The sequence below is a fragment of the Entelurus aequoreus genome, linkage group LG17, assembly GCF_033978785.1.
Source record: "Entelurus aequoreus isolate RoL-2023_Sb linkage group LG17, RoL_Eaeq_v1.1, whole genome shotgun sequence".
In the NCBI taxonomy this organism is placed as follows: domain Eukaryota; kingdom Metazoa; phylum Chordata; class Actinopteri; order Syngnathiformes; family Syngnathidae; genus Entelurus; species Entelurus aequoreus.
The window spans coordinates 43,804,489-43,820,307 of record NC_084747.1 but is presented as its reverse complement, the minus strand read 5'-3'; the positions used below and the strand labels follow the sequence as shown (position 1 = coordinate 43,820,307).

The following is a 15,819-nucleotide window of genomic DNA, read 5'->3' as shown; positions in this document are numbered from 1 at the left end:
CACAGACAACATTCACACACTAGGGCCAATTTAGTGTTGCCAATCAACCTATTCCCAGGTGCATGTTTTTGGAGGTGGGAGGAAGACGGAGTTCCCGGAGAGAACCCACGCAGTCATGGGGGCAACATGCAAATCACACATAGAAAGACCCCGAGCCCGGGATTGAACCCAGGACCTTCTTATTGTGAGGCACATGAAGTAACCCCTGTTCCACCGTGCTGCCCCAAATGAATACATCTCCTATACAAAACATCCCTGTAACATTACATTTTCTTGCGTCTGGATCATTCCAGTGCACCATCAGTTAATGCTGGCTTCCAGTGGGCAATTTTCTATATTGCGCAGAAAAGGCGATGCAGAATATGCTGCAAGATGATGTCATGAATGACATGGTGACAGCCGGTTTACACGCAAAGACCTAATATAATCAGCGCAGTCTGTACCACTGTTGTACTATAAATTGTACACACTTAGTATTACTATTAATTCACATTTTGGAAACAACAGCATTTCTCCAATTCTCACCTGCTTCCAATGAACACTGCATCATATTTGTAGTTTGTGTAAATAAACAACCGAATGCCTACTGTACCTGTCTGTACTACTACAGTATTTAAGATAGTAAGATTTGTATATTTCCGTACCTTGCAGCCAGTCCCTGAAGTAGTGAAGCCACATGGGGGGCAGCTGCCCGTTGTCCTCCTTGAGCACATAGCGGACAGTGCCGAACCTGTGGTGCAGCTGGTGCAGCAGAGGCTGGTTCTGAGCGTAATCGGCCCGCTGCGTCACCACGTACATGTTGTAGAAGGAGAAGAACTTGAACTGGGTGCCGATAAAATCGTATTCGCTGGTTTCTCGCGGCACAATGTCCGTCAGCTCCAGGCCGTCCCTCACTTGGGTGGTCCCGTAAAGACTGACTCCCAGCAAGCAGAGGAAAAGCGCGATCACCACCACCTGCAAAGAGGAGGGAATGCAATTGTTAAAAGATGTCAAGTTTTACAGTAAATCATGTTTGATCTAAAACTTAAACCTCAACACAAAATCAATTAGGTGGAAATCTAATAGATAACAGACTTCCACCAAGGCCAAACAATTCTTAATTTGAAGGGGCTGTTTGCAACTCGCTCAAAGGGGAACCAATTGTTATTTTTTGAAGGTTTATATTTTTCCAAACTACTAATTATAGAGTAAAAATTGCCAGTTAGTCCAAGAAATTTACCTGGTGTGCAGGCTTGTCACTCACCGCTGCCTCATTCAAAATACACGCAAGGAGGGCGGTAAGGCTGCAGCTATCGATTATTTTAGTAATGGAGTTCATCGATTAGTTTGTACAATTAATCAAGTAATCAGATAAAACACACTTCATAGCCTCAATGCGTATTTTAGGGAAAATAGTATGAATCACATTTTGGATTGACATAATCTTCACAATTTTTTCTAATAAATGCACATCATCAACATTAAAATTGTGTGCATTGATGAAAAAAAACAACAACAATACTACGCTGTTGGCCCCTACACCCACACACCATCACCGATTTTTATTAGTTACACTCATATGATTAATCGAAGCAACACATTCTAAATGTAATTGTTTTTCTCATCAATTGAATCGATTAATCCTTGCAGTATTTTATATATATTTATATATACACCCCCGGATTGTAAATAATGTAAATAATTCAATGTATATACTCTGATGATTAACTTGTGTGATGACTGTATTATGCTGATAGTATATATTTGTACCATGAATTGATTAACGTGGACCCCGACTTAAACAAGTCGTAAAACCTATTCGGGTGTTACCATTTAGTGGTCAATTGTACGGAATATGTACTGTACTGTGCAATCTACTAATAAAAGTCTCAATCAATCAATCAAAAAGCCGTAAGAGGGCGGGCTATACTGAGTAAAGTTGGAAAGTTGGCGCCCTCTAGGCATCTGTGTAAATGTTGCAAACAGCCCCTTTTAACTGGTGTGAATTTTACCAGGACACCCAAACAAGAGAAAACACAACACATTTCCCGGGAAAAGACCTTATATCCTTTGCAAGTTGCAACATCAACTTTTGGTTTTATCTCCTTATAAAGTGGGTTTATATAATCTTGTTTACAAAGCCTGTGATCATCTGACCATGTGTTGCCAGATTTCTGTAATAATCACGGATCAAAGAGCGCAGATGTAATAAACTGGAATGTTCCTTTTAGCCGCTTGGCAGCCACGCCAGGGTTGCGATTTAAGGCAATCAGAGCGGCGCATGAAGTAATTTGCTTAACTGGAGAAATATCTGACAGGGTGATGAAAAGACAAAGGAAAGATTCTGTAATGATGTCAAGTACAGGCCACCAGATGATTTCGGTTGTGTGAGTGTTTTGAGAGGGCTGGCCACCCACTAGACTGAGGTCAGGCTGTGTGTGCATGTGTGTGTGTGTGATTCAGATAGGACATGACGAGGGCCTCCCCTCCAGATTTTGGAGCTCTGGTGACTCACTCCTACTCACAGAAGCCACACACTGCTCACCTTAGTGGTGGACTGCAGAAGGAACGGAGCGTAGTGCTTCTCGGCAAAAGACGCCAGAGTCCAGCGGGTGCAGGGAGGCTCCATGCATCTTATGCCCAGCGAGACCTCCCCGTATTGAGACAGCAGGTCCCGTGTAGAGCTGTTATTCTCTGGGATCTGGCTACTTCCTGCAGCAGACTCCTGTGGTACAGTACCGGGATGATGATGCCGTGATGCAACGTGACTCCGCCTCCCGCTATTATTATTGTTGTTGTGGCTGTAATAGTCACTATGAGGGTTGCTCCTGTTATGAGGCGTGTTGATGGGCTGCACAGAGATTTGCGATCTGGGCTCGGCGGTGGTGTAAAAAGCCTGCGTGCGCGGGTCATACTCGGTCCTGAGCTGCACGGTGGACTGCATGGTGATCTGGGTCTGCTGGGCGAAGCCGTGGCTGCTGTAGGAAGGCGGCGGGCTGCTGTAGCCGGGGGGAGGTGTGCAGTATGAAGGGGGGCCCGTGCAGTAGGATGGCGGTGGACTGTAGTGACTCCCGTCGGATCCACTCAGGTACGCCTGAGGCTCGATCTGGATCACGCGGTTGGCGCACGGGCTGAAGGAAGAAAGACATGATTGTAATGCACTCTTTGGCAACATGTGTTCCAAGAGCTGTATCAGCCTCAACCTGGCGGTTACGTAAGGTAAAGCAAGTCCTCGTGGAGTCATGTTCGGTACTTTTATAGGCAACGACCGAATTCCGTCGGTACCATAGGCTATCGATTCACGTAAAATCAAAAGTGCCTTATCTTAATACTTTTGTTGCTCATGAGGTCACGTTTGGTTGTCGACTAAACACCAGCTCAAACACTTGGGGAGGAAACACGCATTCAGGCAGCACTCTGAGCGGACTCAGCCAAACTGCTTTAAGGTAATGTTACAATTTTCCATGCCAACAAAGCAAGTACCATATTTTTCGGACTATTAGGCGCAGTTTTTTTCATAGTTTGGCCGGGGGTGCGACTTATACTCAGGAGCGACTTATGTGTGAAATTATTAACACATTACCTTAAAATATCAAATAATATTATTTAGCTCATTCACGTAAGTGACTAGACGTATAAGATTTCATAGGATTTAGCGATTAGGAGTGACAGATTGTTTGGTAAACGTATAGCATGTTCTATATGTTATAGTTATTTGAATGACTCTTACCATAATATGTTACGTTAACATACCAGGCACATTCTCAGTTGGTTATTTATGCCTCATATAATGTACACTTATTCAGCCTGTTGTTCACTATTCTTTATTTATTTTAAATTGCCTTTCAAATGTCTATTCTTGGTGTTGGGTTTTATCAAATACATTTCCCCAAAAAATGCGACTTATACTCCAGTGCGACTTATATATGTTTTTTTCCTTCTTTATTATGCATTTTTGGCCGGCGCGACATATACTACGGTGCGACTTATACTCTGAAAAATACGGTATGCTTCATAGAAAAAAAGTCAAGCGCAAAGTAAGGCTACACTTTTCCAAAATGCCTTAGCTTGATGCTAATTTGCATTGGATTTCCATATACATGTTACTTTTTAGCATTAGCGGGGATTTTTTGTAATGAAAATACAACTAAGATGCAGGTTACAATCAAATAGCTGATGTGTAATAAGTACAATACTGACAGTTTAAACACTTTGAAGGGTGCAACGTTAAAACTAGACAGGCATTCAGCTTTAATGGCAAGGACTAATTCATTCTTAGCTAGGCAACACACCCTAGCCTGTACACCAGTGCCATCTAATGTCTTGGAAATGCAACTGCATTTAAAGTCTAATCTAATACTTGCAAATGAGATTCAGAAATTTATAAGAAAACAAGACATTTACCACTGAACAGCACAGTTATCATAATCAGCTCACTTTTAAATATTACATAAAATAATTAGATTTCATTATTAAACAATTAACGTTTATTAACACACAAAAGTACTGAAAATTGGTTCCGTAGAGTACCAGTATTGATTACCAGGTACCGGCAATTAGTACCGTATCGGTTTAAATATTATCACTATCACTATCTGTGTAGGCTTAAGACCCACCATTTTGATTCAGCTTTTATTTAATATTTATTAATTTCATTGAAGTCAGTCATACTTTTTATTCTTATTATTTAGGCTAAACTATATTTGATTATATGTATTTATTAAATATTTACACTACATTCATTTTCATCTTCATGCTATGTGTTACTTATATATTATCCGTTATTCTTAATCATACTTTTTACTATTTGTACACGTTTTATTATTTTTACTTTCCAGTGTTCCTCAGCGGGCGCCGTCTGCATCAGGGATTTTATCAGCCGTGGCTGTGAGGGCGTTTGTGTCAGCATCCTGGTGGTCTTGATCTGGTGACCTCCTGGTGCAGACGGCTCCTGTGATAGTGTTTCTTCCCCTGCCCCCTCTATACTCAGCCATGCATTCATGTGTGCGTGTGTTTATGTGTATGCAACTGACGATGGGAGGAGTGTTATATTGTTTAAACATATTAATAATACTTGCATTGGAGAACTTATTTTTACACTAGAATGTAAACATGTTGTTTGACGTATTCTGAATGGTAAAAATTGCTTAGAAGGTGTTAGTTTCCCAGAATAAACGTGTTCCACTGTATTATCTTGAATTGATAACAGCACTTATTTTAAAAATCCTTGAAACGGCTCTTGTATTGGCTCTTAAAAGGTATTCAACTGAGCGTGAACATCTGTGTGACTGCTGTGCCCAAAAAGCATGCACTGACTGGCAGCAGACTGGCAAGGCTTTCACAACAAAGACCCAGGCAGACAAATAAGCGGCCAAACCCAAAGAGTAGGAGACAACTTGAGAAGTAAATAGGGCAAAGACATAGCCGTGTCTATCAAGCATACTCATTATCAGCTCACGGAGGTACTGTTGTGTTGTGTGCATCCATACCTGTAGAAGCAACAGAAAATGTCGAAGCGTCTGTCTTCTCGTCGGTAAAGATCCATGCTGAGGATGGCGGGAAAGATGAGCAGGACCATGGCGAAGTTAAACACTACAACCACTGCAGCCTGCCAAAATACACGGTTGGTGATTAATATTCATTAATCACCAATGATTATACATTTAATACATTTACATACAGTTATGCAGTGCTAAAAAATACATTTTAATTAAATCAATAATGTACAATAATAATATATATGTTTTTACACTGCAAAAACTGAAATCTAAGTAAGATTGAATATCTCAAATAAGGGTGATATTTGCCTATTTTCTGTCAGATAAGATAATTCTTCTCACTAAGCAGATTTTATGTTAGTGTTTTGGTCCTAAATTATCTCAGAAAGATATTACAGCTTGTTGCTGAGATTTTATGACCTATATTGAGTAAAACATGCTTGAAGCTAGAATATCAACTGTTGCAAAGCTGTGTCATCAACACTCACAAGTATAAAACTACTTTTTTAAAGTAATAATTTCTTACTTCAAGCATGAAAAAAAAAAAATCATGATGCCGAGCGCATATCATTATGTCAAGATAATGGCACTAGCATTTACTTAATTTAAGAATATTTTTCAACATATTGAGCAAAAAGTTCTCTTTTTTTTCTGCTAAGAAAAGTGCACTTGTTATTAGTGAGAATATACTTATTTTAAGGTATTTTTGGGTTCATTGAGGTTAGCTAATTTTACTTGTTTTGGAAAGTCTTGACAAGCCGAATTTTCTTGTTCTATTGGCAGATAATTTTGCTTAGTTCAAATAAAATACCCCTAATTTTTTTTTTTCCCCTTGTTTTTGAACACTGACTTTTTGCAGTGTAGGTGCTAGACTCAAGGGGGAACTGCACTTTTTTGGAATTTTGCCAATTGTTCACAATCTTTATGAAAGACATGACGACGGATGGATTTTTTTTGCAGTTTATAATGTAACTAAATAAAAGTCCGCTCACAGCAAAGCCAATGGGAAGTCCTATATTCCGCCCATAAAATCCAATGGATAACTATCCAAAAAGCGTCAACACGTCGCCGCTATAAATAGTTTGTCTGTGTTAACGCTTATAATAACAATAACACTGATACTTGGTTAATATTCAAATCACGAAATGTAAATAGAGTATTGTTGGCGCTTTTTGAATGGTTATTTATTGGATTTTATGGGCAAAATACCATTTACCATTGGCTCCGCTCTAAGTGGACTTTTATTTACGTTTATGTAATATTTAGAATGCATTGGGAAAAAAAATACATCCGTCGTCGTGTCTTCCATAATGATTGTGAACGATTCCAAAATTCCAAAAAGGTGCAGTTCCCCTGTAAGGCAATATTTGATTTTTATAACATACAGCAAAATAATCAAACATGAAAACAAGAATTTACTCCAAATCATATCTTTTCATCATCATGATTTGTAGATTTTTTTTTTAACACAGTAAGAGATTTACATTGTTTAGTTCCACTATCAAGTTTGTTCTATAAACTAACACTGATTGAAATGCTTATTTCCACTGTTCTGAATCTCAATGTATTAAAGATCTCAGTTCCTTTTAAATTATAATTACTGTCCTTTTTTTACTAATCTACATTTTATTTTATGTGAGGGGAATTATATTTATATAGCGCTTTTTTCTCTAGACACTTAAAGCATTTTACATAGTGAAAACCATTATCTATCACTAGTAGCAGGTGGGTAAAATGTCTTGCTCAAGCACACAACGGCAGTGACTAGAATGGCGGAAGCGGGAATCGAACCTGGAATACTCAAGTTGCTGGCACGGCCGCTCTACCAACCGAGCCACACCGCCCACGCTTTGTACATGATTTTTAAGATATTATACTCTATCAATTCATTACATTTTAATACGTTTAACTGTTTGCTCTCTAGCTAAGAAATTATTTAATTTACAATGAATGATTTCTACTTCGTGGAAATTAATTCACCGAGGTTATGTCTGGAACCAATTAACAGCGATAAACGAGGGACGACTATACATTTCTTGTTGGCTATGCCCAACACATCTGTATCCTTCATTGTCATAAATTGATCAGTTTACGCTAGTCAAAGATCCTCTATGTGGCAGGAGAGCTCTACTGTTATTACTGCAAAAAACCTTGAGTCGGACAAAAAACATCAAAATCAGGGGTTCTTAACCTTTTGGACCTCAGGGACCAACTTTTCCACTACAAAAGGGCCCCATTCAAATACTAACACTAAATTAGTAATCTTACTCTTGATTTTAGTCATATTCAATAATTATATCTAACCTACTTACAGTTTAACAGTATATACCTGGTCAAATGATATGAAGGCATGTGTTAATCACAAAGATTATTATCAAGGCTTAGGTCAGGCTGATTGCAAAAATAAACACAAATCAAACTTATGATAATACATTTACATACAGTAATGCAGTGCTAAAAAATTCATTTGAATTAAATCACCGCTTTAGTCGTAATTTTTGCACTTAAGAAACTTCTCTATGACTTTAGCTTCAGACTTCTTTCATTTGTTTGCCATTGTCATTACTGCCACAAGTGGTGAAAAAGTGTATTACAACTGAGTACCGCTGGGGGCGGTCCATACGGACCCCAGCTGAGAAACAGATATTTTGCCCTACGGTTAAGAAACACTGCTCAATATGACAGGACAGTGCAGGTGGCCCTTTTCTTGTGCCCTGTGAGTGTGGTCTTAAGTTAAAGTTAAGTTAAAGTACCACTGATAGTCACACACACACTAAGTGTGGTGAAATTACCCTCTGCATTTGACCCATCCCCTTGTTCCACCCACTGGGAGCAGTGAGCAGCAGCTGTGTCCGCGCTAGGGAATCATTTTGGTGATTTAACCCCCAATCCCAAACCTTGATGCTGAGTGCCAAGCAGGAAGGTAATGGGTCCCATTTTTATAGTCTTTGGTATGACTCGGCCAGGGTTTGAAGTCACGGCCTACCGATCTCAGGGCGGACACTCTAACCACAAGGCCACTGAGCAGGGTAAAGATCTAAAGCCCAAATTGAATTGAGACTCAAACACAATTGAAACAGAAGATTGATATATTTTACAGTCTAAAACAAGAATAACAACGTTCTTTTAAGGTGGAAGGCTGAAAAGCAGAAGTAGGTGTGTAGTACAAGTAGGTGCAGTGTTGTGGTGCAAGCTTTTGAAGGTAGTGTACTGGAGCAGAGAATGATGGGAGAGGAGGAACGGGGTGGAGGGGGTGGGATTAAATTGGGGCCCTGCCCGGTGCATAATCTGGGACTTGCATAGTTGCCAGACCGCTACACACAGACATGCACAACACAAATACAGTATATAGACACAGAATGCACACCATGTAGTTGTGTGTGTGTGTGTGATTGTGTGTGCGTGAGTGAGGAAGACCACCAAAGTAGACAGAGAAAGTGCTCCTTGGTGCCTGAGGTGATGAGCAGACAACACACAGTAAAAATATGCGCATAGACACACATATATCTGTTAGCTTGGCTACAGTTTTAAAACTGGCCCTCAACACACACACTTCCTGACTCACTTACACACACATCTGTGCCCCCCCCTCATTCCTCAGATTGCTATGTAGTCAGCGAGGAATAATGTGAGAGACAACAAGAGACGGCGTGCAAAAACAATTCATTCTCAATTGGCCCACTAACGTCCAGACTGATCCCCTACTACTCCCAACACACACACACACACACACACACACACACACACACACACACACACACACACACACACACACACACACACACACACACACACACACACACACACACACACACACACACACACACACACACACACACACACACACACACACACACACACACACACACATCTTCTGACCGCTCACTGACCTCCAAGCGGGAAGATTTACCATCACATCTGTCTTCCACGCATTAATGTGTGTGTTCCTGTGTGTGTTTTTGTGTTGCTATCTGAACAGAGTTCCCTGCCTGTTTTCAGCAACTAGGGGGGAAGCTAAAGAGGAGGAGACGACTGCACATGAACAGGAAGTGCTACTTAAGTGATACAAAATATGTAAGTATTGGGGCATGAGGCCACACAGAAGGTGGAGCTGCTATAACAGCCTATGAGAAGACTTTCTACAAGGTTTTGGAGTCATATCTGTGGTGCATTTTTTTATCCAGCATAGCAAATGTCAGGTCAAGTTCTTACACACCAAACTCATCCAGGACAGAGGAGTGCCTTGTCAAAACTGTTTTCACAAGCATAGGATAGTCTAAAAATAAAAAAATGAATAAACAAAGGAGTCCAAATATAGACACAGTGAATAAAGGAATGCATGCTGTTTGTGTTCTATACTGTATGTACTGTTTGTGCTTGTACAACTACCGTATTTTTTGGACTATAAGCCGCAGTTTTTTTCATAGTTTGGCCGGGGGTGCGACTTATACTCAGGAGCGACTTATGTGTGAAATTATTAACACATTACCGTAAAATATCAAATAATATTATTTACCTAATTTACGTAAGAGACTAGACGTATAAGATTTCATGGGATTTAGCGATTAGGAGTGACAGATTGTTTGGTAAACGTATAGCATGTTTTATATGTTATAGTTATTCGAATGACTCTTACCATAATATGTTACGTTAACATACCAGGCACGTTCTCAGTTGGTTATTTATGCATCATATAATGTACACTTATTCAGCCTGTTGTTCACTATTCTTTATTTATTTTAAATTGCCTTTCAAATGTCTATTCTTGGTGTTGGGTTTTATCAAATAAATGTCCCCAAAAAATGCAACTTATATATGTTTTTTTCCTTCTTTATTATGCATTTTCGGCCGGTGCGACTTATACTCCGGAGCGACTTATACTCCGAAAAATACGGTACTTAAGATTAGTCAGTGCACACCTTCTATAGCAGTACATATTTAGTGTCCACTAAAAACACAGCTATGATTGTCAAAACTGTTCAGTGGATAGTAAATGTATCCTGCTATACAAGCTGCACACTGACTACTTTAAGTATATCCAAGTTTACTTTCTATTGTATTGTTTCTTAGGAAAATGCTTGCTGAAATGTGACTGATCATGTTTGTGAGATAACATAAATAACATTGAAATACTATATAGAGTACATAGTAAAGTGCCAGAGAACTTGTTTTGTCCCACTTTTCATAATTCTGAAAACATCTATAATTTGTGACAGATGCATGAGATATCAGAGCCCCCCGACTGGGTGATGGACCCCCATCTTTAGGTAGAGCCTTAAATTTCATTGCTTTTTAAACCTCCCACGCACATTCTACATGCACTCACACACGTGGAGAGGGATTCAGTTACATGGACCACAATCTGGACAGATATTGGACCCGCCATGAAACGGTAATGATAAAAACTGGAGTGTACTGAGGTTTAAATGCTATTATTTCACATTTAAAAAATGTACCTGCAGAGAAAAGGCTCGCAAAGCAGGGATGGGAATGAGGGCCGCCATGAAGAACGCGGTGACATTGCTGATGGACGTGAGCGCCACGCTGGCCCCGGTCCTCTTCAGACACTCGCCCGTGCGGTCCTGAGCGAGACGGGACAAGGAGAAGCAGATAAGGAGGGAGAAGAACAAAAGAAAATGACAAGTACAGTCAGCCTTTTGGATGCGACCGTAGCCAAAAGGCAAATGTGTACTACTTGAGATTAGGTAGCATTAACAGCACACTGATGCTGACTGACAGTGATTGCAGCGGCTTGAAGTGCTATTAGATGAATGATACAAACGCCTGCTGTCTCTCAGAACACATCAACTGTTCAAGTTATGATTAAGCAACTTTATAAGCATGTTTTTTGTTTCCACAGTACAGAAAAGGCACACAAACTCAGATAAGCATGCACAGGAGCCTGCAGGGTGTTTTTTGGCGGCAACTCTGTGAAGATTGTGAGGACGTGCGGGACCACACAGGCTGCATCCTCATTCAGGCATGTTTGTGCATGTGTGTGTGTGTGTGTGTGTGTGTGTGTGTGTGTGTGTGTGTGTGTGTGTGTGTGCGTGTGCGTGAGTTAAAGACAGATCAGGTTCAGCTCTGTTTAGTTTTCATTTCTACTAAGGAAGCTGAGAGTTGAGGGGAAGCGCAAGAGACAACAAAAATGCAAAATGCATGCCTGCTTTCACCTTGTGTAGACAGAAATATACACACATGTAGCCATGTGCTTTGTTGTAGAATGAATAACAAGGTGCAGAATTATGCAACAAGTCATGTGATGGTGCAGAAGTGAAGTGAAGTGAAGTGAATTACATTTATATAGCGCTTTTTCTCAAGTGACTCAAAGCGCTTTACATTGTGAAACCCAATATCTGGTGGCACTGGGAGCAGGTGGGTAAAGTGTCTTGCCCAAGGACACAACGGCAGTGACTAGGATGGCGGAAGCGGGAATCGAACCTGCAACCCTCAAGTTGCTGGAACATCCTGGCTACCGAATATCCTACATTTTATTGCACTTTTATTTTTGTTCAAACCAACAATGACATATAGATTGTACAATACTGTAATGGCCGTGGTTAAATCGCCCCATGAAAAAAATAAATAAAATAAAATAATAAGCCCCATGACTTCCCAAGAAGCATTAGCATGGCTATACTAATACTAGCACGGTAGCAACAGCCCATTTGTACTTCCTTGGAAAATAGGAAAATAACATTAGTTATGTGTATTTTTTTTAAACCATCAAATAAAGACCAATATTATTGATATGGTATAGCAGGTTGACATACAAACAAGCTACTATAGCGACAATAAAAGTCAGAAAGACTAAATAGTTTTCTTATTAAGTTGCTTGTATTGTGATTTCTAAATCTTTTTCATAAAAGCTGATGGATTATTTTTGTTCAAATAAAATGTAAGCTAGTACAAGTTCTCTTAAAGGCCTACTGAAACCCACTACTACCGACCACGCAGTCTGATAGTTTATATATCAATGATGAAATCTTAACATTGCAACACATGCCAATACGGCCGGGTTAGATTAGTAAAGTGCAATTTTAAATTTCCCGCGAAATATCCTGCTGAAAACGTCTCGGTATGATGACGTTTGCGCGTGACGTCACGGATTGTAGAGGACATTTTGGGACACCATTGTGGCCAGCTATTAAGTCGTCTGTTTTCATCGCAAAATTCCACAGTATTCTGGACATCTGTGTTGGTGAATCTTTTGCAATTTTTTCAATGAACAATGGAGACAGCAAAAAAGAAAGCTGTAGGTGGGAAGCGGTGTATTAGCGGCAGCCTGCAGCAACACAAACACGTAGCCGGTGTTTCATTGTTTACATTCCCGAAAGATGACAGTCAAGCTTTACCATTGGCCTGTGGAGAACTGGGACAACAGAGACTCTTACCAGGAGGACTTTGAGTTGGATACGCAGACGCGGTACCGTGAGTACGTACGCAGTTGCGGCTTCCAAACATTTGATCGCTTGCCCGTACGTGCGTGCCGCTATGTGCATGTCACGTACGTAACTTTGGGGAAATATTTGTGTTATATGAACTTTGCGGAGGTAAACGGTACTTTGGGCTGTGGGATTGAGTGTGTTGTGCAGGTGTTTGAGTTGTATTGGCGGGTTATATGGACGGGAGGGGGGAGGTGTTTGTTATGCGGGATTCATTTGTGGCATATTAAATATAAGCCTGGTTGTGTTGTGGCTAATTCTTGTGTTTATTTACTGTTTTAGTCATTCCCAGCTGAATATCAGGTCCCACCCGCCTCTCACAGCATCTTCCCTATCTGAATCGCTTCCACTGCCCTCTAGTCCTTCACTCTCACTTTCCTCATCCACGAATCTTTCATCCTCGCTCAAATTAATGGGGAAATCGTCGCTTTCTCGGTCCGAATCGCTCTCGCTGCTGGTGGCCATGATTGTAAACAATGTGCAGATGTGATGAGCTCCACAACCTGTGACGTCACGCGCATATCGTCTGCTACTTCCGGTACAGGCAAGGCTTTTTTATCAGCGACCAAAAGTTGCGAACTTTATCGTCGATGTTCTCTACTAAATCCTTTCAGCAAAAATATGGCAATATCGCGAAATGATCAAGTATGACACATAGAATGGACCTGCTATCCCCGTTCAAATAAGAAAATCGCATTTCAGTAAGCCTTTAGGGTTAATGGGTTTGCCAACTCTCTGAAAAAGTACATGTGCAGGGCTGGTCGACCAAATATATTTTTTTTTAAACAGAAATCCTTTATGCTTAACCTAACATAATACAAATAAACATCTTTCTTTGACGGAAGTCTGTTCTGCGCTACTTAAAAAAAGCACACATTTAGTTTGCAGCTTAATGATAGAGCAGGTCTCCAACGTTCATCACTATGAGAACTACTTTGACAAAAACAAAGGTGAAATTAGATATTTGTCCATATTTATGGTTTACATCTCAATTGTGCTTATGAAGCAGATCTCCACTCAAACAGTGTTGTCATTTTCTTAATGCTATTTCGTGTAAATGTGTCATTAAATAGAATCATACTGTCAAAATTGAACACGTATTGAACACGTACAAATATTATGTCACCCTTTGATGATCTACTGTATCAGCAGCTCTCTGTTGAAGGACCATGTAGTGTCATTATCATTTGGCCTTGTCCACATTGCAGGTCAATTCCGATTTTTTTGCCCATATGCAACCTGTATCGGATTTGGTCATGTCAGTGTGAACAGTGAATTTTTCATATCCGACCCCGACCTATATCGTATGTAGAAATAAAATGGACATATACGCATCCTCAATGTGAACGCTCCCGTGCTCCGGTTGCATTCATCCGACCAGAAAGTCATCAAAAAGCGATAAGCGTCATAATTATCCGCCAAAATAGACGGTAATAAAAAGAAATAGTTGACAACGGAGCAGAAAACAGGTGAAAATAATGTGTATTAGGAACTCACGTAAAAGTTCCACAACTCCTGTCTCCGACTGGCCGCCCACAGACACGCTCTTCAAGCAGAAGTCGAAGCAAAATATCCCGTAAAACTGCCAGAGCCAAAATACGTGTTCTCTTTCTTCTTAATCTTCTACGTGCAATAATTTGGTTCACAAAATGTGGAATTTTGCCTTGAAATGCGCCAGTACTGAGAACGGCTAGAGCTGAAGCCATTTGCACGATGTCATGACATCATGTCTGCATGTGGGTCAGATTGCATTCACATTAGAAATCAATTTTTTTTGTAAAGTTAATGGCCACTAAAAAGTTCAGATTTGACCAAAAATCCAAATTGGACATTCGACCTGCATTGTGAACGTAGCCATAAAATGCAGTCTCACTATCATAAAGTGTAGTGTCAAAATCATAAAGTGTAGTAGCACTACACTGGGAAAAATGGCCCTCTTAAAACGAGATACATTTTCATTTGTTATTTGTGCTTGTAATGAGCAAACAATACTGCAAAGGAACAAGTCAAAAAATTGTCTTGGTAAGATTCCTTGAAATAAGGTGCACTATTTAGGCTTTCAAAACTTAAAACATATTACAATTATCATATATTATTACATTATTATATAAAAATTAGCAGCAATACTACTAAGTTAGCATGTACCTCAATGACGTGATAACCACGTGTAGCTTCCCAGTCAGACAAAAACAATCTCCAAACTTCCGCAATTATTCATTTTTATCACTGTGGAAAAGTCACATTCGGAGTCTGATTGACAGAACTCAAGCTGGCTGCATGACAGCCAAGGCGAAACGAATAAATTAATGCCTGACAAAATTGACAAGTGCTCAATCAGCATGCTGGCATCGATTGCTTGCTGTCATTCGATAGAATTTATTAATATTTTTCAGACTACTTTTTATTCTCACAGTAATAAAAATACAAACCCAACTTTGGCAAACAACTTAGTTGGCTTCTGTGTAAAAGGCACAGGCAAATTAATCTGCTGTTTCGACTATTTTACATGTATCTCGAAGTGAATGAAGCTGCAGTTTGGATTTTGGACCCACCTCGAATGGGATCCTCTTGTTCTGCCCCGTCTCACTGAAGGCATGCGCAAGGAGAAAGACGTCATCCACACCGACACCCAGAGCCAAAAATGGCAGCACCTGCAGATCAAACAAACATTTGATCTCAAGAGATCCAATCCAATCCAAACTAAATGTGCCTTACCTGTGTGGTGGCCGCATTGAAGGAAATGCCCAAGAGAGAGCAGAGTCCCAAACCTGCCGCCACTGACAGCGTCACCAGCAGGACGCCCGCCAACCCTACAGCCCCCTGAGATTTGGCACAGTCCCACCGCAGCATGGTCAGACACGCATAGGCCAGCTGGGGACAGACAAGATAAAACAGCT

General features: G+C 40.3%; 1 protein-coding gene across 1 annotated transcript in view; it reads right to left on the bottom strand.

The window, feature by feature from the left end:
• Positions 1 to 15,819, bottom strand: part of ptch1 (patched 1) — a 132,015-nt gene that overhangs the window by 39,256 nt on the left and 76,940 nt on the right. The window contains exons 10-15 of the mRNA XM_062025728.1: positions 15,638 to 15,793; positions 15,475 to 15,573; positions 10,934 to 11,059; positions 5,469 to 5,587; positions 2,525 to 3,110; positions 645 to 954 (exon numbers count right to left, since the gene is read on the bottom strand). Coding sequence (XP_061881712.1) covers positions 645 to 954; positions 2,525 to 3,110; positions 5,469 to 5,587; positions 10,934 to 11,059; positions 15,475 to 15,573; positions 15,638 to 15,793 — 1,396 coding nt within the window. The remainder of the gene's footprint in view (positions 1 to 644; positions 955 to 2,524; positions 3,111 to 5,468; positions 5,588 to 10,933; positions 11,060 to 15,474; positions 15,574 to 15,637; positions 15,794 to 15,819) is intronic.